Source organism: Erythrolamprus reginae, chromosome 6, assembly GCF_031021105.1.
Source record: "Erythrolamprus reginae isolate rEryReg1 chromosome 6, rEryReg1.hap1, whole genome shotgun sequence".
NCBI classification, from domain to species: Eukaryota; Metazoa; Chordata; class Lepidosauria; order Squamata; family Dipsadidae; genus Erythrolamprus; species Erythrolamprus reginae.
In genome coordinates, this window is record NC_091955.1 from 5,121,796 (window position 1) to 5,146,235 (window position 24,440).

General features: G+C 39.8%; 1 protein-coding gene across 1 annotated transcript in view; it reads right to left on the minus strand.

Moving 5' to 3' along the window:
* Positions 1–24,440, minus strand: part of RSBN1L (round spermatid basic protein 1 like) — a 41,560-nt gene that overhangs the window by 12,022 nt on the left and 5,098 nt on the right. Inside the window, exons 2-3 of the mRNA XM_070755103.1 lie at positions 19,234–19,353; positions 14,200–14,864 (exon numbers count right to left, since the gene is read on the minus strand). Of these exons, the coding sequence (XP_070611204.1) occupies positions 14,200–14,864; positions 19,234–19,353 (785 nt within the window). The remainder of the gene's footprint in view (positions 1–14,199; positions 14,865–19,233; positions 19,354–24,440) is intronic.

Genomic DNA, 24,440 nt, shown 5'->3' on the forward strand with positions numbered 1-24,440 from the left:
GAGGTCTCCAGAACTGAACACAGTATTATTCCAAATGTGGTCTCACCGGCGCTCTATATAGCGGGGTCATAATCTCCCTCTTCCTGCTTGTTATACCTCTAGCTATGCAGCCAAGCATCCTACTTGCTTTCCCTACCACCTGACTGAATCCATTAAGCATACTATACTTTCATAGATGCCTCTATAGACAACTTTAATTTACTAATCCACCAATCAAAGTTAGATGCCCTGTATTTTTACACACCAACTCATAGACACATGAGGAACATTTCTAAGATATTTTGAGAAATTAAACCCTTTATTTTGCATAATTCATATACAGACCAATTCCACAAACTCTGAGCGTCTTACTGAAACAAAGCCAAAACCACAAGAGCACTCAATTAGCACAACGGACATCATTAAAACAGTCTAATGGACCAGGTCTTAAAGGCTAAGAACCATTTGGTTTAACTTGCTGAGCATTTTAAATTGTACTGCAGGATAATTGCTCTGTAACTGATTGTGGAAAATATATCCAAATTAAAATTAAAGACATTGGCATTGATTATATAAGTAATTCAATAACCACTCCGATTAAAAAAAAACCAAGTCAGCCTTTTTATAACAATTTTGGTTTCAGATTTTGATCCAATCAATGTAGTTAAAATAAAGCTTCCTTTATTATTTCTTAAATTACATTTTTACTGCATCCCCAGTGGCATTAAATACTCTGAAAAAGCATGCTTGAGGGCCAACTGTTTTCAATGACGATTATAAAACCTTTTCCAGAAATTTATCATAGTGTGGAAAGTTATCACACAAAACACACTCCAGCCTATTTATAGATGGTAGAGAATGCCATATATTTCAGGGACGATTGCCTGCCCTCTTTCCTCTGTACTAGCTATACAATGCATGAACTTTTATCGATACTTGATTTAAATAGTGGAATCTTTTGGTCTCCCTGAACTGTTTCCATTTCTGCTGGGCATTGCAATTAAGAGAGCTCGTCTTTGACTTAACAACAGTTCATTTAGTGACTGTTCAAAGTTATAATAGTATTAAGAAAGGTGATGTATGGTTGCTTTTCACACTTACAATTACAGCATCTCTATGGCCATGTGATTAAAATTTTGATGCTTGGCAACGGACTTATATTTATGATGGCTGCAGTGTCCTAGTCATATGAAATGTAGAAACATAGAAGTCTGACGGCAGAAAAAGACCTCATGGTCCATCTAGTCTGCCCTTATACTATTTCCTGTATTTTATCTTAGGATGGATCTATGTTTATCCCAGGCATGTTTAAATTCAGTTACTGTGGATTTATCTACCACATCTGCTGGAAGTTTGTTCCAAGGATCTACTACTCTTTCAGTCAAATAATATTTTCTCATGTTGCTTTTGATCTCCCCCCACAACTAACCTCAGATTGTGCCCCCTTCTTCTTGTGTTCACTTTCCTATTAAAAACGCTTCCCTCCTGGACCTTATTTAGCCCTTTAACATATTTAAATGTTTCGATCATGTCCCCCCTTTTCCTTCTGTCCTCCAGACCAGACTATAGAGATGGAGTTCATTAAGTTGAGTTTGACTTTCATGAGTTCATGGTTACATCTTACGATCAAGCAAAGTCAGTAAGGAAGCCAGATTCACTTAACAACTAACTTAACAATAACTGCAGTGATTCACTTAACAATTGTGGCAGGAGAAGTCATCAAACAGGGCAAAGTGCACTTAATAAATGTTTCACTTAGCCATAGAAATTTTGGGCTCAATTGTGGTTATAGGTTGAGGACCACCTGTGCTGTCTGTTTTCCTTTGTTTCCATCCTTTTCTTGCCTCCTTCTGTTTTGTTGTAATTTAGTGCAAAGTCTGAAATTAAAGACTGCTGTAAACATCCCATTTCAGGGATTGTTGTCACGGGCTAAAACTAGGGACCATTTTTTACAAAATTGTTCACAGCTAAGCAACTCTGTTTTCACTTCCTTTTTCTCTTCCTCCTTCTCAACTGAAAGTTTTGCTGAGGCAATATTCTGATTGCTTTGTTGCTGGCTCTTCAGGAAGTGGTTAATTGGCTTTTAATTGCTTCATCTATTCGGTGTCACTTAATAGGCCAATGATGGTGACCCTTTTTTGGCTTGGGTGCCAAAAGGGTGCACTGTGCCCACATCCATAATGCAATGCCCTCCCTCCACAGGTCTCGTTGAAGGGTCCAGACTTCCGGTAGACCTGTCGGGCTGCTTTTTGCCTTCCCCAGGGGGTTCAGGAGGCTTTCCTGAACCCTGAGGAGAGCGAAAATGTCTGAAAAGAAGACTAAAAATCAATTAGCCAGTGCGTGTAATGCCACTGGAGCTGACACAAGACAACACCTCGCGTGCTCTCAGGTATGGCTCAGTGCGCCACCTGTGGCATGTATGTCATAGGTTCACCATCACCAGACAAGACGGAGTGGCTGTGGATCTTACCTCCCAAGGACAATTCCATCTGTCTGCCCATTACCCTGGGGGGGGGGGGGAATCACTAACCCCCTCAGAGAGGGTCCGCAACTTGGGCGTCCTCCTCGATCCAAATCTCACATTAGAGAAACATCTTTCAGCTGTGGCGAGGGGGACGTTCGCCCAGGTTTGCCTGGTGCACCAGTTGCAACCCTACTTGGACCGGGAGTCACTGCTCACGGTCACTCATGCCCTCATCACCTCGAGGCTCGACTACTGTAACGCTCTCTACATGGGGCTACCTTTGAAGAGTGTTCGGAAACTTCAGATCGTGCAGAATGCAGCCGCGAGAGCTATCGTGGGCTTTCCCAAATATGCCCATGTTACACCAACACTCCGCAGTCTGCATTGGTTGCCGATCAGTTTCCGGTCACAATTCAAAGTGTTGGTTATGACCTATAAAGCCCTTCATGGCACCGGACCAGATTACCTCAGGGACCGCCTTCTGCTGCACGAATCCCAGCGACCAGTTAGGTCCCACAGAGTGGGTCTTCTCCGGGTCCCGTCAACTAAACAATGTCGTTTGGCAGGACCCAGGGGAAGAGCCTTCTCTGTGGCGGCCCCGGCCCTTTGAAACCAACTCCCTCCAGAGATTAGAATTGCCCCCACCCTCCTTGCCTTTCGTAAACAACTTAAAACCCACCTCTGCCGCCAGGCATGGGGGAATTGAGATCCTCTTTCCCCCTAGGCCTTTACAATTCTATGCATGGTATGTACGTATGTATGTTTGGTTTTTATATTAATGGATTTTTAATCATTTCTAATACCAAATTACTATTGTACACTGTTTTATTGTCGCTGTTAGCCGCCCCGAGTCTCCGGAGAGGGGCGGCATACAAATCCAATAAATAAATAAATAAAATAAATAAAACCCGCCTCTGCCGTCAGGCATGGGGGAACTGAGATATTCTTTCCCCCTAGGTCCTTACAATTTAGGCATGGTATGTTTGTATGTATGTATGTTTGGTTTTATAATAAGGTTTTTTTTAGTTGTTTAGTATTGGATTGTTACATGCTGTTTTTTGTCACTGTTGTTAGCCGCCCCGAGTCTGCGGAGAGGGGCGGTATACAAACCCAATAAAAAATTTAAAATTAATTTTTTTTAAAAAAAAAAAAACAATAAATAGAAGAGAAAAATCTAAAACAGCAGAAATAAGTCTCTCTCTATGCAGAGGGAGGGAGGGAGACAGATAAACTAATAACAATTCTGCTTCCACCACCCCTGACTCTATCTGAGTGAGAGCAATGGAAACAAATGTTATTTCATAAATACGGTATCATACAAATGTTTACACATGGTGAGAAATGATTTAGTTAACCTCTTGGTAAATTGCAATGGACTTTGTTTGTTTTTGCTAAATGAAATAAGAGTCCAGTTTTTCAAGTTTCCAAGCCCTGGTTTTATGTATGAACTAGGCCACAGTGGCTTACTCAGCCTGCCAAATTATATCTGATGTGTCCAATACGTTTCTTCTAAGACATGTCCCAGAAATAGAAACACACCTAATTTACGAAGCCTAAATGTTACACATGTAGTCTTCAACTTGCAACAGCCTGTTTAGTGACCATTCCAAATAATGGAACTGGAGAAAAAGTGACTTACAACCGTTTTTCACACTTACGGTGTGACATGCAGTATCTCCATAATCACATGATTAAAATATGGAGCTAGGCCGCTGATTCATGTTTATGACGACTGCAGTGTCCTTGGGGGGGGGGGTCATGTGACCACCTTTTGCTATCTTCTGATAAGCAAAGTCAAGGAAGCCAGATTCACTTAACAGCCATGTTACTAACTTAACAACTGCAGCGATTCGTTTAACAACTGAGGCAAGAAAAGTCGTAAAACGGGGCAAAACTCACTTAACAAATGTCTCACTTATCAACCGAAATTTTGGGCTCACAATTGTGGTCATAAGTCTACGACTACCTGTAGTTCCTTTCCATAACAGCCTTGCAACTCCTTCTGCGAATAAATGCAAACAATTATTTTTCAGGAGAGTACCTGGGGAGCCCGACTTGTATATTGCACTAAACAATTATTTGGTTTAACAGCAATTTACTGAAGAGCAGGACTCGCACAAAAATACTCTCTCTCAAAATCCTGTTTACCCGCATCCAATATTCCACAATCACAATGGCCATATGTGTTATTTATTATAGTACAATTTGGGGTGGGGGTTTTTTTTCTTCTTTTATTCCCTCATTAAAAACAAAGAAGGAACTAGAAGTGAAAGACCTATGGGAGATAAAGTACATGGTGGAAGGTCTTAAGCATAAGACGTATCAGGAAAGACTTCATGGACTCAATCTGTAGAGTCTGGAGGACAGAAGGAAAAGGGGGGACATGATCGAAACATTTAAATATGTTAAAGGGTTAAATAAGGTCCAGGAGGGAAGTGTTTTTAATAGGAAAGTGAACACAAGAACAAGGGGACACAATCTGAAGTTAGTTGGGGGAAAGATCAAAAGCAACATGAGAAAATACTATTTTACTGAAAGAGTAGTAGATCCTTGGAACAAACTTCCAGCAGACGTGGTTGGTAAATCCACAGTAACTGAATTTAAACATGCCTGGGATAAACATATATCCATCCTAAGATAAAATACAGAAAATAGTATAAAGGCAGACTAGATGGACCATGAGGTCTTTTTCTGCCGTCAGTCTTCTATGTTTCTACATTTCATCATCAGATACCCTATCACCATATTATGGTTTAAATTCAATAACATGATTTCAGGATATCTTGGGACTTTTTAAACATGGATATAGCTGCCCTGAATCTCAGGAGAAGGGTGGCATAGAAATCAATCAATCAATCAAATAAATAAATAAATAAATAGCTGTTTTTTTCTCCCAGAGGCCTCCCAACTTTATTTCAACCCCAATTTTAGAAAAGGGGGGGGGGAGAGAGAGGATTAAGTCTTGTCACATCACCTGATACAATGTGTTGTGACACCTGCTACATCTTTTATTTCACATACTTTTGCAGTACACAAATATGTAGCTTTAGATCATTTTTCTCAAATCCATGAATAAATATGTTTTGACTCATTTGTTTATACTGGGTTGTCTCGATTTAGTTTTAGGACTTGGGGCATAGTACTATATAAGATTACAGTGGCATTAAAAAAGGTAGGACAGTTTTTTTTAATGCCACTGTATATTTTTTTAGCTCCAGACGAGTACGTTCCAAGTTAATTATTCATGAAAAGGTACCATCTCAAAATTTAACAATCTCAAGGTTTTATCATGGGTCCATGATATGGTTGGAGACTGGTGCATCACGAATGGGGCAGTTCTGCTCTTAGGTCTAGCAGGCATTTTGTTCAGCTCTCTAAATATAGAAAAGAGGATGATTACACAGGCTGTGACCGAACCTGCTCTATTTTTAGAGCAAGAATGAAATGAACAAGTTTAACTAACAGCAAATTACATTCTAATACAAACAATAGAACTGGGTGAAATTCTACTTCTCCACGCAGGAGCAAAATAATGTAATTCGGTGCAATGGGATGTGCGGGTGACTTTGGGGGAGGAGGGAAAGAGGTTCTGCTCACCAAACCATCAGGCAAGTAAGCTAGGAAATCCCCATACCTGCCTTGAGTTACTTATTGTGCTTCCCCCAAAATAAGACTAGGCCTTATATTATTTTTGCTTGGGACTATTTTCTGTTTAGGTCCTATTTTGGGGGAAATACGATACTAATTGAGTCCGTCTGCCTGATGATCCTAACTGGGGCTTATTTTGGGGGTAGGACTTATGAGCATCCTGAAAAACTATGCTAGGGCTTATTTACCAGTTGGGTCTTATTTTGGGGGGAAATGGGATATAAAAACAATAAAGGCAGGACAAAAATAAATAAATCTAAATAAATAAAAGGACAAGAAAAGAAATCTGTGAAGGACCCACCCTAATGGATCAAGCAGCTAAAACTGCTGGCAGGAAGTTTGTATTTTCAGACTTGCACGATTCCGTCAAGGTGGCCTTACAACAAAATAGTTTCCTGTCTGGTTTATCTGGGCAGGCAGATGTCAATCTTGCAAGTCTGCCTGTCACTTTGAGTTGCTTAATCTGTTCAAGGAAGTCCTTCCTCATTTTCTTCCTTTGACCATAAGCGGCTGGGGGCTTCTGCCTCTCTTTCCTGATTATTTCCTAGCCACTGTGCCTCCCACATTTTACATTAAATCTATACAAGTATGAATAGAGTTCCCCCTTTGTCATTCAGAAATCTTCCATTCATTAATATAATAAGGAATATATATTTTACCAAGAGATAAACAGTTTAACAACATTCCTCAATCATACAAAACTTTCATTTAAAAAATCAAACAGGAAATAAACGAATGAAAATGAATTATTCCAGTCTGTGAAAAATACAACTGGTTCCCCCCACAAGCCCCTTAATTCATCCTAGCAACAATATTCTTTTCATAATATAATTCTTCCCTGAACACAAGGAAGAGGAGAGAATCTAACTTGCAAATAATACTTTAACATTTGATACAAATACAAAACGGATACAAACTGTTTTCACAGGAAGAAAACAATACCCAAAAGGCAATGTGTGTAAATAGATTTCAAATGACTTCAGTTTTGAGCTAGTTCTCCAAAATAAACCACAGTGTAAATATTGGCATAAAATTCTACAAAGGTTTTCCGCCCTATATAATTGTCCTCACGACTACTTTATATTTTTTTCCACCAAGGTATCACTGATTCTAGAGATGGGCTGGAGTCCAAGGGGTCCCCAAACTTTTTACACAGGGGGCCAGTTCACTGTCCCTCAGACTGTTGGAGGGCCAGACTATAAAAAAACCTATTAACAGATTCCTATGCACACTACACATACCTTATTTCTTTCTCTCTCACTCACTCTTTCTCTGTCTCGCTCGCTCTTTCTTTCTCTCTCTCTCTTGCTTTCTGTCTCTCTCTCTCTTGCTTTCTTTCTGTCTCTTGCTATCTCTCTTCCTCCCTCTCTCCCTTCTCTCTCCCTCTCTTTCTCCCCCTTCCTTCCTTCCCTCCCTCCCTCCTTCCTCTCCATTTCTTTCCCTCGCTCTTTTCCCCTTCTCTTTCCCTTTTCTTTCTCTCTCTCCACTTCTCTCTCTCTCTTTTCCCTCTTTCACCCTCCCTCTTCTCTCCCCACGGAGGACTCACCCAACAAGCCTCCACCCTCCGACTCCCATTCAATCCCCATTCAGAAAACGGGAGCTAGCAACTCAAAGAGGAGGAGGAGGCAAGTATGTGAGAGTGTGTGTGTGTGTGTTGTGCCCAGCTCGACTTTCAGCAAGCCTTACTTTACCTCGGGTGAGATAAGATTGAGGGGGACGTTCTCACTGCTTTTCCAGTGCGGCCTTGGAAAAGACCCGCGGGCCAAATAAATGGCCCCCGGGCCGTAGTTTGGGGACCGCTGGGCTGGACGTTAAGAAAGAAGCTAAGATTCTGACAAAACAGAAAAATCAATAGACTGGGTGGCAATGCATACAAAAAAGAGCGGTTATTCTGGTTGGGATTCTAGCCCCTTTGAACGATAAGGTTTGTCATTTCGGTGTGTTCCGGACATTACCAATATCAAGGTATCTGCTGTGGCTATGAATGATGTTGTCAATCCCAGCCATTGCTATCGCATCCTTTCCTCTAAAATATATATCTGGCTGTATGGTTACATATCTGAGGCCAGCTTTCTACAATGAATCACTTTTACACCTATGGAATTTCAGAATTATTACATCATCACAGCCGTTGCTAAGACTATTCCCAGGTTTGACACAACTGGGTAATTCAACATCCAAATTAAATTACTTTAAAAAATTAAATTAAATTAAAAACACATTCTACGTGGAACATTATGGAGTATCCAGAAGGAGGAACCACGCTGGCTGATGTCTTCGCCCACTATGGAGAATAAGATGTGGTCACCCGATCTTTTTTTTTTACAGCTTGCTTGGGGAGGGTTTTCAGGCCCAATTCATAGTGTTGCATATAATTAATATGAAACTTGAATTGCCTGGGATAAGATTATTGGAAAGACCATTTATTTTTTTTATTTTTTTATTTTTATTTATTCTTTGTCCAATATACAATACCTATGGAAGAGAGTAGGCATTAAGTAATATATATAAAGATAGAAAGTAAAAAGAAGAGAAACAGATGGGAGGGAGAGAATATATATGATATAAGAGATAAGGAGAGAATATATATGATATACAGTAGTCCCTCGCTATACAGTGAACCCTCGAGTTTCGCGTCCTCGAGCATCGCGAAAGGGCTATTTCGCGAGTTTTCAACCCGGAAGTAAACTCCACCATCTGCGCATGCGTGCCTTTTTTTCTATGGCCACGCTTGCGTAGATGGTGGAGTTCCCCAGCTGGGAAGCTGGGCGGCTTTCCTGGGTCTTCCCCCTCTTGCCCTGGTAAGACCCCAGCGGCAGCGCGAGCAACGGCGTGGGCGGGCGGGCGGCACGCGCGGGGACACCCCAGCTCCGCTCCCCAGCTGGGAAGCGGCCCCAGCAACAGCGTGGGCGGGCGGGCGGTGCGCGCGCGCTTGGGGAAACCCCAGCTCCGCTCCCCAGCTGGGAAGCGGCCCCAGCAACGCGCGCGGCGCTTGGGGAAACCCCAGCTCCGCTCCCTAGCTGGGAAGCGGCCCCAGCAACAGCGTGGGCGGGCGGGCGGTGCACGCGCGCTTGGGGAAACCCCAGCTCCGCTCCCCAGCTGGGAAGCGGCCCCAGCAACGCGCGCGCGCGCTTGGGGAAACCCCAGCTCCGCTCCCCAGCTGGGAAGCGGCCCCAGCAACAGCGTGGGCGGGCGGGCGGTGCGCGCGCACTTGGGGAAACCCCAGCTCCGCTCCCCAGCTGGGAAGCGGCCCCAGCAACGCGCGCGCGCTTGGGGAAACCCCAGCTACGCTCCCCAGCTGGGAAGCGGCCCCAGCAGCAGCGTGGGCGGCGCGCGCGGTGCGCGCGCGGGGAAACCCCAGGCGCGAGCAACAGGGTGGGCGGGGCGAAGGGCGGGCGGCGGTGGAAGTAAAAACACCATCTGCGCATGCGCAGATGGTGTTTTTACTTCCGCACCGCTACTTCGCGAAAAATCGATCATCGCTTGGGGTCCTGGAACGGAACCCTCGCGATGATCGAGGGACCACTGTACCGCGCTTCACCTACTGCGGCTTCACTTCATCGCGGGTTTCTGAGGAAGTTGATTGGCAGATTTAAACAGCCCGCTGAACTTGATCGGCAGGTTTTTTTAAAAAAAAAAATCTAAAATTGTAAATACTGTATTTAAATACTGTATCTAAAATAAATACTGTGTGGGAAGGGTTTATAAACACTTAAAACAATGAAAACTTACCAAACAATTACAATATAAATACTTAAATAAGTACTATCAGTCGATAAATTCCCCATCGCGGATTTCACCTATATATATATATATATATATATATATATATATATATATATATATATATATATATATGTAGATAGATAGATAGATAGATAGATAGATAGATAGATAGATAGATAGATAGATAGAGAAGATAAGATAAGATAAGATAAGGGAAGACAATTGGACAGGGGACGAAAGGCACATCAGTGCACTTATATACGCCCCTTACTGGCCTCTTAGGAACCTGGAGAGGTCAATCGTGGAGAGTCTAAGGGAGAAATGTTGGGGGTTGGGAGTTGACACTATTGAGTCCAGTAATGAGTTCCACGCTTCGACAACTCGATTGTTAAAATCGTATTTTTTACAGTCAAGTTTGGAGCGGTTAATATTAAGTTTGAATCTGTTGAGTGCTCTTGTGTTGTTGCGGTTGAAGCTGAAGTAGTCGTTGACCGGAAGGATTCTTTATTCCCAAAGAATCTGCCCTGACAGCTGGGGCCATTGAAAAACTGTTTTTTTTACAAGAAAAGGCAGGCCAGATGGCGGCAGTACATAGTTTTTTCAATGTAGCACTTATTTATTTTGTTTATTTATTTATTGGATTTGTATGCCGCCCCTCTCCGCAGACTCGGGGCGGCATACAAATACTTCAATTTCACTTTGCCCTGCCTTGATACTTTTGAGAGAAGCAGCCAAGAAATGTTTTTATTTTACAGGCTTTAAACATCTTAATTGGTTGTTAAACCTGCTTCTTTGATGCCTTTTTCAAATTGTATTTTAAGGTATTTCTTACGTTAAGGTATTGTATAAACATGTAATTAACTCCTTCTGAAGATGGCATAAATGTTTTTATAATGATAACATCATCATTCCAATTCCACCGTTGGAAAATATTTTTCAACCCTTTTAATGAATATTTTGATGTTGGATTTTGAACTTCATTATTTGCGTATGTTCTTTTACTATTTTTAGACTAGAAATTAGATAGAGATTGAGATCATTGTCTTGAACTGAAGTGAAGAGGAGTCCAAATTTGAGACAATGCTCTTCTGCCAGGAAAAAAAAAAAGAAAAACTAGACTCAAATAAAGTTCAGTCACCTCCAGGCAGCACAGAAGCCAAACAAACAAGTAAATAAATGAAATGAAATGATAAAAACAGGGGAAAGATCCTGTAGAGCAGTGTTTCCCAACTTTGGCAACTTGAAGATATCTGGACTTCAACTCCCAGAATTCCCCAGCCAGCATTCACTGGCTGGGGAATTCTGGGAATTGAAGTCCAAATATCTTCAAGTTGCCAAGGTTGGGAAACACTGCTGTAGAGCATGGGTGTCAAACTCGTTGTGTCACGTTGCCATCATGTGACATTTCATGACGTTTTTCCCATTCGGGGATCTGGAGTGGGGGGAGCCTGCAGGTGACATATCTGCGCCCCCCCCCCCAGCTGCCAGTTTGACACACCTGCTGTGGAGCACCTGACTTCCTCTCCTGTTCAACCTAACATTTCTGAATGCAGCTGAAACCAATCCAAGGGATTCTCTCTCTCTCTCTGCCTGTCACCACATCCCCCCCACACCATATACAGCAAAGCTTATTAATTAATGTTGTGGTTAGCTCTGGCCCAGCTCCTGCCCCAAGGACTGTGGATGTGGGGGAGACATCCACATGCTGCAGGCCTCTTTTGCCCCCGGTGGAATCTGATGATGAAGGCTCCTCTGACCAAGAAGACATGAGTGACAGGGAGGAGGAGAGTGGGGCAGACAGCTCAGAAGGAGATCAATTCTCTAGCTCCTCCTTGGATTCGGAACAAGAGTTGATGATACAGCCACGCATGCGGAGAGCGATGCATAGGCAGCAACAACTGAGAGATTATCAAAGAAAATGAGGCCACCTGTGGTTGGGTGGGGCTGTGGTCATTAGTGAGGCTGCTATAAAGCGCAGCCTGTGGGCTTGGACATTGTGGAGGATTATCTGATCCTTGTGTTTCGTGCCTGCCTTGCTGACTTTGACTTTTTGTGTGCTGATTTTCCCCCGCTTGGAAACTAAACCAGGGCAAAGTGTGTTTCACTTTGTGAAAGAAGAAGGACTGTGAATTGCCTCACATCTGCAAGCTAAGTATCACAGAACTGATAAGGGACTTGTACCAATGACCAGTTTGTTTGGAGACGAGTGCTCTTGGCTATACCAAAAGAGGGCTTGGTTTAAGTGACTTTTCATTATAAAGAACATTGTTTTGAATTTTCAAACGTGTGTGTGTCTGAAATTTGTACCTGTGAAGTTTTGGGAGGAGTCTACCAGAGAGCCCGACAGAACAATTAAATGTAACAATCTTGCTCTTAACATTGAATTTTCCATGGAATGGTTATTAAATGATGAATACTCTTGGCTTTCTTTCAAATGCTTCAAAACAACGGTGGCCCAAGAGAAGAACTCAAAACATCAGCAAAACCATACAGCTTCTGCAACCTGAAAATAACTTTACACCACACGCCAATTCAGTTCCATTTTGCTTTAAATGGCTCCACATTCTTTTAATCAAGCAGAAAATTTCTGGACGTTTGCTTATAGGCAAGTGGCAACTACTAATATGCCCGGGGGGGGGGGGGGGAATTCAAGAATAATCTTCTATTTTTTTTTCAAACTACAGCGGAAAATCTAAAATCAGAAATTATCATTCAAAAATCCACTTGCAAACATAAAACAAGCATGAATTATTATTATTCTAATTTTGCAATGGAAGGATTTGATATACAGTACGTATTGCATTTCCTTTCTCTTTCAACCGCACCTGAATCCAGGTGTGATACGTATATACAAGACTGCAGCCACTTCACTTTTGGACAAAATGACCCACTTTGACCCAAAGGTGCTTTTTTCGGAGGCAACTGGGTTTTCTTTTGAAGATGTTTCGCTTCCGCAGGTCTGACCGTGAATGGAAGGATTTATAATCCTTGCAAACAGCTGGTCATCTGCATCCTTTTAGAGGGTCGTGACCTGGATGACTGAGAATCTCCATAGACATTGACCCTTTTTGACTTTTGTTAACCATTTTTAGGAATTGTTCTTTCCCCTACTGTTTCCATTCTGGGTTTTTTTGGTTTTTGGTTTGTTTGTTTTTCAGCCTTAAGATCCACAGTCAGGATATACCAAACTGGCAGCTCCTACTCCAGAGCCATCAAGGAATACAAGGCAGAATTTCCATGAATTATGTAGGCAATCTAAACTGTGAGCAGGTAGTTCACAGGGCCTTTTTTATTTGCCTTATCAAAAATAGATGTTCTATCATTTTTTTTTCTCTATATACCATGGTATAAAGAGAAAAAAAATGCTAATACCCTGTTTCCCCCAAAATAAGACATCCCCTGATAGAAACATAGAAACATAGAAGACTGACAGCAGAAAAAGATCTCATGATCCATCTAGTCTGCCCTTATTTCCTGTATTTTATCTTAGGATGGATCTATGTTTATCCCAGGCAGGTTTAAATTCAGTGACTGTGGATTTATCAACCACGTCTGCTGGAAGCTTGTTCCAAGGATCTACTACTCTTTCAGTAAAATAATATTTTCTCATGTTGCTTTTGGGCTTGGTAAGCCCAAGCACTTATTTCAGGGTTGAAAAAAATATAAGACAGGGTCTTATTTTGGGGGAAAACACGGTATTTCATGGCACCGGACCAGATTATCTCTGGGACCGCCTTCTGCTGCACGAATCCCAGCGACCAGTTAGGTCCCACAGAGTGGATCTTCTCCGGGTCCTGTCAACTAAACAATGCCGCTTGGCGGGACCCAGGGGAAGAGCCTTCTCTGTGGCGGCCCCGGCCCTCTGGAACCAACTTCCCACAAGATTAGAATTGCCCCCATCCTCCTTGCCTTTCGTAAGCTCCTCAAAACCCACCTCTGCCGCCAGGCATGGGGGAGCTGAGATACTCTTTCCCCCTAGGCCGTTACAATTTTATGCATGGTATGTCTGTATGTCTCTTTCGTTTTTATATTAATGGGTTTTTAATCGTTTTTAACATCAGATTACTATTGTACACTGTTTTTATTGTTGCTGTTAGCCGCCCCGAGTCTCCGGAGAGGGGCGGCATACAAATCCAATAAATAGATAAATAAATAGATAAATAAATAGATAAAATAGATTAAATAGATAAAATAGATAAAATAGATTAAATAGATTAAATAGATTAAATAAATAAAATAAATAAAATAAATAAATAAAATAAAATAAAATAAATAAATATTAGGAAGCTCGTTGTCTTAACAAATTTAGATAATTTTAAAGAACTGGAACACTGAATAGTAAGCAATTTTTTAAAAAAAAAATATGAAAGATAACTTCTTACCTGAGCATGAAAATTGGACATAGTAGTAGTCTCTATGTCTTTTTTCCCCAAAATCTCCATTTTCACTGGTGAATTGGGAAAATTAAACGAAAAGTAGTCTAAAAAATCAGGTAAGTAAGTAGCTGCCCCATGAACAATCCCCATGACATAGTAAGCGGCACAGTTCTCCTTTTCGCTGAAAACCAGCGCCAGAAATTCCTCTGCAAATCTCTCCATCTCCACAGGAGACAAGTGGGAGAGTTCCTTCGTGTAGGCGTGAACCACCGAGGCACCTCCGTTGGGCTGGTGCTCCACGTGAATAAACTCTTTGAACTCCAGCGCGTCCAACCGTTGCAGCTTCTCCTGAACCCGTGGCTCCTTTAACGAGACAAAGGGAAACTCACTGTGGTCCGGTCTCTTGGGCTCCGAGTCCTTCTTGGGATTCTTATGCTTCTCATTGAAATCTTTAAGATGGTGGTGGTGGTGGTGGTGGTGGTGATCCACGATGCCTTTGGCTTCTTGATCCTCAAAATCGGAAAGCAATCCTGAGCAGATGGTCTGGATAGATTTACTGTACATTTTTGGACGCTTCCGTTTTTCGCACTCTTTGTGTTTCTTTTTCTTTTTCTTCTTCACTTTTTTAATCTGCAGGTCGTCTGCGTTGTTCTTCATTTTTTCTTTTATGTCTAGAAAGAAAGAAAGAAAGAAAGAAAGAAAGAAAGAAAGAAAGAAAGAAAGAAAGAAAGAAAGGGTTTTGCTTTAATTTATCAAAAGCTGGAGCTACATGAAAGTAAAAAAATATCCCATGCCAAGTACTGTAAACAAATTTAAGTACCTACTGAAGCATAATTTTTTTAAAAAAAACATGCTTACACATGAATCCTGAAGAACAGCAATGTCACTTATACCTTCAATCATTAATATAGTTAAGCTACCAGGGTCAGGGTTGCAAAAACATAGAAACATAGAAGACTGACGGCAGGAAAAGACCTCATGGTCCATCTAGTCTGCCCTTATACTATTTCCTGTGTTTTATCTTAGGATGGATATATGTTTATCCCAGGCATGTTTAAATTCAGTTCCTGTGGATTTACCAACCACGCCTGCTGGAAGTTTGTTCCAAGGATCTACTACTCTTTCAGTCAAATAATATTTTCTCACGTTGCTTTTGATCTTTCCCCCAACTAACTTCAGATTGTGTCCCCTTGTTCTTGTGTTCACTTTCCTATTAAAAACACTTCCCTCCTGAACCTTATTTAATCCTTTAACATATTTAAATGTTTCGATCATGTCCCCCCTTTTCCTTCTGTCCTCCAGACTATACAGATGGAGTTGATTAAGTCTTTCCTGATATGTTTTATGCTTAAGACCTTCCACCATTCTTGTAGCCCATCTTTGGACCCGTTCAAAATGATCTGGGATTCCTAGTCTAAGACAAATATTACCTGCAGGGTTCCTGGAATGAGGTGTTTTAAATTGTTGGTTTATTTTATTTTTTTATTTATTAATCAAATTTGTATTCCCCCCCTCTCCGCAGACTCGCAGACTGGTTTCCTTCTTCAGAATAGAAATCCCTCTGCAGGCAGCCCTACTAACTTGCCATTAAGACTAGGCTGCTGCTGGTGGTGGGCAATGGGAGGGTGTGTGTGGAGGCAATTGGGTATAGGGGATACAGCTTTTCGCCAGCAGTAGGAAATGTTAGCAATATATTGTTCTTTTCTAGTTTATCTCATTACTGTTTCATAAGTCTGCAAGATGCTTGAAGACAGAGTGACCTAATGAATGAGTAAATAAATATTGCAACAAGCGCTTGACAGCAGGAAAAAGTTAATGTTTTCCCGTATCTTTTCGTTAGGCTAGACCTGCAAACAGCAATATTAGCATGCAGCAACTATTGGAGAGAAGCTGCAAAGATAACAGCTGCTTCTCACTTTCTTTGTGGACCCTAATTGCGTAAAATTTGCTTGGCTGAAAAGACTGCAAAAATTTGCATCAACTACTTCCTGAAACAGTTGACTATTGTTAGAGTAGAAGTTTCTTCTCAAAACTCTTGATTCCTTGGACAGGTTGTTGTGTTTGTCTTTATGCAGATTCAATGGCAGAATTGATACAGGTAATCCCTGACCGATCACCTCAATTGAGCCCAAATTTCTGTTGCTGAGACAGTTGTTAAGTGAGTTTTGGCGCATTCTGCAGTTGTTTAGTAATACATGAGATGAATCTGGCTTCCCCATTGACTTTGCTTAATCAGGAGATCCTAAAAGGGGATCACATGACGCTGGGACACTGCGACCGTCATAACTATGAGTCAGATGCCAAGGATCTGAATTTTGATCACGTGATCATGCTGCAACAGTCATAAGTGTGAAAAACGGACATTAGTCACTTTTTTCAATGCCCATGTAACTTTGAATGGTCACTTAATGGATGATTGCAAACCACGTATCATATGCACAAGGACATGTCCTTGGAAAGGGGTGGCATATAAATCCAATGAATGAATGAATGAATGAGTGGGTGGGTGGGTGTGTGGGTGGGTGGATGGATGGATGAATGAATGAATGAATGAATGAATGAATGAATGAATGAATGAATGAATGTCAAAGGAGACTGTAACCTTACTGCTGCAGGGTAAGAAAGGCAGAGGCAGTTAGTTATAGTTTATTAGTTATAGTTTATTGGATTTGTACACCCCCCCCCTCTCCTCCTGCCCTTCAAGTGGCAGCCCACACAAGGAAGTCAGGGGTCAAGCTGGACTCCACAGCCTCAAAGTTCTCCCTTCTATTGCCAGGCCAACATGTGGCCAAACAGCTGCTATCAGGATTGAATCCTGAATGAAAGTACAATCCTGGCATGCCAAAGATAAACTGCCAATTATCTACCCAGTTATGAAAGATGTCGTAAGATATCAGCTTTGGAAACCTTGGATGACTTATGGCCTAAGGGATTGCCTTTCCTGCTACGAACCTGCCCTGTATTTAGATCACAAGCGAGCAGCTTCAGGAGACACTTCCAATCATTGGCAGAAAGCTCGGTTGTCTGGTGAACTGGAGAAAGGGCTTGTTCTCCTAAGGAGCCCTCAGGCTACTGGAGGTTTTTCCAAGAAGCCTCATTTGGCAACATTTGTCCCAATATTTCAAACTGTACCAAATTTTCAACTGTTAACTTATTTTTATTGTGCTTATTGTAATTCATTCATTTTAGTGCCTTTAAGATTTATCTATTGTTGTTGGGAGCTGCTTTCTTTCTTTTCTTTCCTTTCTTTCTTTCTTTCTTTCTTTCTTTCTTTCTTTCTTTCTTTCTTTCTTGATTGGATTTGTATGCCGCCCCTCTCTGGAGACTGGGGGCGGCTAATAGCAACAATAAAGCAGTGTACAATAGTAGTCTGATGTTAGAAATAATTAAAAGCCCATTAATATAAAAAAACCAAACATACATACATACATACCATGCATAGAATTGTAAAGGCCTAGGGGGAAGAGGGTCTCAATTCCCCCATGCCTGGCGGCAGAGGTGGGTTTTAAGCAGCTTATGAAAGGCAAGGAGGGTGGGGGCAATTCTAATCTCTGGGGGGAGTTGGTTCCAGAGGGCCGGGGCCGCCACAAAGAAGATTCTTCCCCTGGGTCCCGCCATGTGCTTGTATCAGCAGGGTATAAATGTACAAGCACACAGAATGAAAAAATATCTAAGATTGAAGTAATTTTTCAAATAAGTTGGACTCGGTCAAGGTAAAACCGATACTGATTAGTAGTGTTTTACCAGGTTTTGACTTGATGGACAGGTCTGATGTTTGGATAAACCTACACGTAACAGTCTTTTGTTAAATCATATGAGTTTTGACCCTTTATATTATTACATTAGCGTCACTGATTTTCAATTTAATAATTTTCAATTTGGAAGTAAGATGGTGGCACCTTGTTTAGTTGCAGCTGTGGCTGCATTGGCTCTTGGATTTAATATGACCACATATTTAACAGCAGTCACCCCTCACTTGCCATCCTTAAGGGTTAACTGCATTTTAAAAGTTTGGATATATTATCTTCAATTTGGCCACTAACCATGCAAAATCATCTTCATACACATGTTGAGCTTCCCAGGGTGATTATCTACAGTTTAATTGTGAGGTTATCTTTTGCAAAGCATTTTTCATGGCAATAAAGTACAAATTCAACAACGTAGCATAGGAGAATAAAAGATCCCCACAAATTTCACCCCAATAGATTTCCACTCTCAGATTAATTCTGAAATTAATCCCCAATGTGCAATCAAAGTCACCATATAACAATGACTGAAAACCAATTTAGTAGCCAATCCAAAATAATTCTGTGGTCACTGTTACAGAAACCCAACAAAAGAGGGAAGGAAACATATATAACCCATTTTGCAAACATTTTGTTTCATGTAAGAAAGGTGCCACAAAATTCACATTTCAGGCACATTATTAGATTAGATTAGATTAGATTTATTGGATTAATATGCCGCCCCTCTCCGTAGACTCGGGGCGGCTCACAGCAATGGTAAACAAAACATAGTAACAAATCTAATATTTCACAATCTAAATTACAGTTTTAAGTTTAAAAAAAAATCCAAAAGAGCCCCAATATATAAAAAACAAGCACACAATCAAATCATACACAAAAACTACATGGGCAAGGGGGAGATGGGTTTTAAGGAGTTTCCAAAAGGCAAGGAGGGTGGGAGCAATCCTAATCTCTGGGGGGAGCTGGTTCCAGAGGGTCGGAGCCACCACAGAGAAGGCTCTTCCCCTGGGTCCCGCCAGACGACATTGTTTAGTGTGCACTTTATTGTGCACTTGCCTTTAATTCTCACATAATTGTTTTGGTATTCAAATTAAGTACAGACCTGTAACTAGATAAACATGATATCCTTTCTCTTAAGTACAAACCTGAAATGAAAACCACAGGTTATACTGCCTCTTATCGTTAAGAAAAACTAGAACAAATCAGAATTACATATATCTAAAAACATACTCATTTAAAAAAAATCTTATTTTATTTATACACCATCCTCATATATGAAAAATCCTGTGCTTACCTTTCTGAAATAATTTCATTTCTCCATTCTCTTTTTTTATTTCAGACATTAATCTGTGCTTCTTCTTTTCTTTCTGCTTTTCCTTGTCTCGTTCTGTGGTTTTTTCTCTGACGATTTCATCTGGAAAGGAAATACGTTCATATTCAATAAAGAAAAGTAAGTTTTAAAAAGAAATTCACAATCAACACAGTTATTCATTCGACTGATGGATGGGCTACAGCTTTAATACAGAACAGAAATATGTCTCAGATCAGCACAACTTCCCAAATCAATAACTGAATGCCTTTCTTTTCACAGTAGAGTTTGGAAAACAATATGTGAATACAAAGAGCACTGTACTTCAGAAACAAACTGACTTAACCAGGGTTTATCATAACCATCTAATTTTGTTCCTAATGTTTCCAAAGATAAGCAAAAAAATTACAGGTTTCTCTTACACGTATTTAGGTTTTTTAATAATCCACAGACCGTCATTCCTTAACTAAAAACCACAATTTAATTTCACAAAATGCATCGGCAGTGACAAAATATTGAAATTACTATAACCCATTAATATATAACTTTTTAAATGCAAAGTACTCAAGATCTTCAGCATGCTACCTCAACCGAAGTACCTGACCAATATCTTCCAATTTATAGCAGTTAAATTAGGTTTGAGAATAATTTTCAAAGCTATAATGTGATATAATCTGTCATCTGCACCTCTATAACTGTCTGGTTTGGTGCTGCAACCCAACAGGACCGACACAGACTTCAGAGGACAATCAGAACTGCAGAAAAAGCAATTGCTGCCAACCTGCCTTCCATTGAGGACCTGTATACTGCAAAAAGAGGGCAGGGAAAATATTTACTGACCCCTCGCATCCTGGACACAAACTGTTTCAACTCCTACCCTCAAAACGTCGCTACAGAGCACTGCACACCAAGACAACTAGACACAAGAACAGTTTTTTTCCGAACGCCATCACTCTACTAAACAAATAATTCCCTCAACACTGTCAGACTTTCTACCAAATCTGCACTTCTATTCTACAAGTTTTTCTCATCATTCCTATCACCCATTTCCTCCCATGTTGACTGTATGACTGTAACTTGTTGCTTATATCCTAAGAATTTTATTAATATTGCTTCTTCATTGCTTATTTGATCCCTATGACAATCATTAAGTGTCGTACCATATGATTCTTGACAAATGTATATTTTATTTTATGTACGCTGAGAGCATCTGCACCAAGACAAATTCCTTGTGTGTCCAATCACACTTGGCCAATAAAAATTCTATTCTATTCTATTCTATATACATGAGCTCTATATCTTATGTCATTATATCTATGGAGATTTCCAATTATCCAGGTCATAGTTGTTCCAAAGGTGCTTTTCCAAAAGGCAACTAGATTCTGATTTTCTCCCCCTGAAAATGTTTTGCTTTTCATCCAACAAACTTCTGAACTGAAGCAGCTTCTTAGATGAGAAATTAGATGTTTTCGAATAAAAGAACCAAAAAGTACAATTGCCTTTTGAAAAGCACTTTTGGGACATGTCATTATATATTTTCTCATCCTCGTGATGTTGAAATCTTGGCTCAATAATCCCTTTTGTTACCAAAAGCCAACCAAACATGAGGCTTCCGAGATTCCTAATGATATCCTAGGAAAAAAACTGAGGAAAAAAAATCTACTTTATATCTCTTCCATTAATTAAGTCTGCTCATATATCTGCCCAACTGCAATCCAACCAAGAACTCTTGAAAACTGCCCAACTCAGAATCCTGATGGGGAAAACAGCTTAATCTAGAAGCTTCAAAACTGGATCAACGAGTTAGAACACCCCTTTATAATACTTCTTTTCCTTAACACAAGTACCTGTGTTTTGTAATATAATTCTCTTCAAACTTTTAATCAAGTTGGCAAGACCTTCCTTTAAGTTTTATTGGTGTTCATAAAACAGACTAAAAACAGCTAATAGTGACTCATATGGAGTTATGTAAAAACATCCAAACACACAATTAGCATTGTACTCCAAGTAGCAACATTCAGAGAAGTAAAGTTACTAAGTAAATTCACATTTTCCACTTCTTAAGAATCACTTTAGAGCCTCTAAGTCCACTCTTACATACAAAACGTAATAATTGTTAACCTTTCAGTATTTCAAATTCCTGTTGCAAAAAAACATACAAAATATCCCAAATACTCTGAATTAAGAAATACTACTGTAATAGCTAATTAATTCCTAAAATAACATTAGTAAAAATAACAGAATACTCGGCTGAAGCTGTAAAATGATTAACCTTTTGAAGTTTAATAAGTAAAGAACAATTAATGTTTATCTTGATGAAATTTTAATCTTTAGATTTAATTTTTAATAATCATATATTTAATCTTTTTACAATCTTGCATACCTACAGTATGGTTTTTTTATTGGTTTTCTGTTAGCAAGCAAATAATTTTTGCACAAACTTCCAAGAGGACCCCACATCAGACTATAAAACAAACCACTGAGATCTAAGGCAGCTTATGACGTTGAAGTATTATCAAAAGGCATATAAAATTATTACATCAAGAGGTCTAATCATAGGCCATTAGATCAGCCACTGTGACAACAATCCTTCCTCTGTCCAAGGCAACCTACTGCTAGGCAAATTTAATTCATTTCAAATACCAGTACATCAAATAGATAGGGGATTTTTTTTCTTTAAAAATAAAGACAAAACCAAAACCAAAAACACAAGGAAAAACGTTTCCATTTTACAACAGTTCCGTATCAGGGTGCTAACACATAGGTTTTATAAGCCTATTCTGAACTCAGAAAAGTTTAGAGAGTAAGGAAACCTTTAAAGAAATACCTAAGCCAGTGATGGCGAACCTATGAAATCAAAGGTGGCACACGGAGCCGTATCTGCTGGCACACAAACTATTATTTATTTATTCAATTTTTATGCCACCCTTCTCCTTAGACTCAGGGCGGCTTACAACATATTAGCAATAGCACTTTTTAACAGAGCCAGCCTATTGCCCCCACAATCCGGATCCTCATTTTACCCACCTCGGAAGGATGGAAGGCTGAGTCAGCTTGCCCTAGCTCAGCTCCAACATGCATGTGTATGCCTGCCAGCTGTTTTTTGGCTTGCACAGAGGCTCTGAGAGGGCATTTTTGGCTTCCAGAGATCCTCCAGGGGAGGGGGAGGGCATTTTTACCCTCCCCTGACTCCAGGGAAGCCTTTGGAAACCTTTGAAGCTTGGTGAGAGTGAAACACGAGCCTACTGAGCCCACCAGAAGTTGGGAAACAAGCCATTTCCGGCCACCAGAGAGCCTTTGGGGGGGAGCAGGGGAAGCTGTTTTTGCCCTCCCCAAGCATTGAATTAATTACTGAATTACGCCATCACTAAGCCATCTAGATATTTAGTAGAATGTTAACTTGTACCCTTCTCCAAAGTTGCTACAGGAGGAAATATGATCAACATTGTATCTATAGGTTATTTCTTATGTGCTACTTTTGACTTTAATGATTGTTTACTGTTTTAAACTGGATGAGTAAACAAAAGTAAATCAGCACTCTCCTACATGTCCCTTTGAACTTCAAATGTGCAGGGTCAAACACTGAGAACAACTGATCATTTCAAGAGTAAAATATATTGCTATTTCTTTTGTCTTGGGGGCTGCAGCACTCTACGAGTCCCACAGATCTACAGCAAAGCTGAAATTCAAGATATAATCACAACTGTTTGACAAAACATATGGGAGTTTTAAAGTAGTGACTATATATGGGCGTTTTAAATAATGCAAACCTTACAAGTAAAATTTTAGCCACAATAAACGCATAAGCATTTATGTTCAATGAAAGCAATATAATATTTATAGTTTAAATTCTCTAAATTCTCATATTGCTGTGCACAAAATTAAACTATTTTAAGCATTCTTTGTATTAAAACTATGAGTTTCTTTTTAGCCATAATAGTATTCCCTGAAATCTAATGTTATTTAGACTGCTGCATAATATCATCTGCTTTCCATAACTTTAACTGCCTTCCCCCCCAAAATGCTAAGTCCTGTATGACAATCATCATCTTACATGTGGCAAGAATTTCCACTCAACTGGTTAGGAATGTAAAGGTAAAAAACTGAGATTTGTATCAGGAAAATAAAGTGCAAAATTATAATAAAATAGGCTACAGCCTTTTACAAATGTCTCAAATATTGAATGTGTTCTTAGGGTAAAAATCATGGAATGTGAAGGAATTGACATGTTGACAAGGAAATTAGAAGGGAAAAGAGGATTCAGATTATTATAGGGTATGGGATAAATTTTATAGTTTGTTAAAAAAGAGGAATGATAAGGGAAGTGAAACTAAAGAGAAAGCATAAAAGATTAATAATGGATAAAAATATTTATATTTGAAATTTTACACAAAAATATGCAAGCATAAATATTAACAAAATAATATAAAAATGTATACATCTTTGTTAGAGCTTCTGATAGAAATGGGGATGTAAACACAAATGTGTGTTTTTGTGTTTGTCTTTTATGTGTGTATGTTTTAAAATAAAAAAATCCCAAAAAAAAAAGGAATGTATTCTTAGGGTAAAATAACAAGATTCTACAAGTCTACAGAGAGGGGCTGCATACAAATCTAATAAATAATAATAATAATAATAATAATAATAATAATAATAATAATAATAATAATAATAATAATAATAATTTGCTTCCTAAAGCATCTATTACAAGATGTTTCTTTTGGTCTGATGCTACGCATTTAAAAACAAGTGTTGTATTCTCACACTAAGTATTTGAGATACCAATGGTAAAACTGTAGTTTCAGACAACTTACTGTGGGAAGCTAGTTTAGAGACAAAAAAAGCCATGGTTGTCCAACAAGCATAAAAACATATCAGAACTTAATCTTCTCATTTCTATAGGCACAAAAATATTAACAATTCAATTGAATATCCTTACTGCATTTCATATTCCTCTGCCTTCCTTAAGATTCGTATGTAAAACTAAGAGCATATATTTTGGAGGAAGTAGTAGCAAGATATTATCGTATTAGGAGGAACTGAAAGATTGTAAAAGAGTAATAATCCAAGCAAAGCCCATGAATTTCAAGTACTGCTTGGATTAAACTGGCATTTAGATTGACATAAATTACCATGGATTAAGCTTGCTGGGAACATCCTGGCATATCAGTAAATAAAACAGAATAAGACAT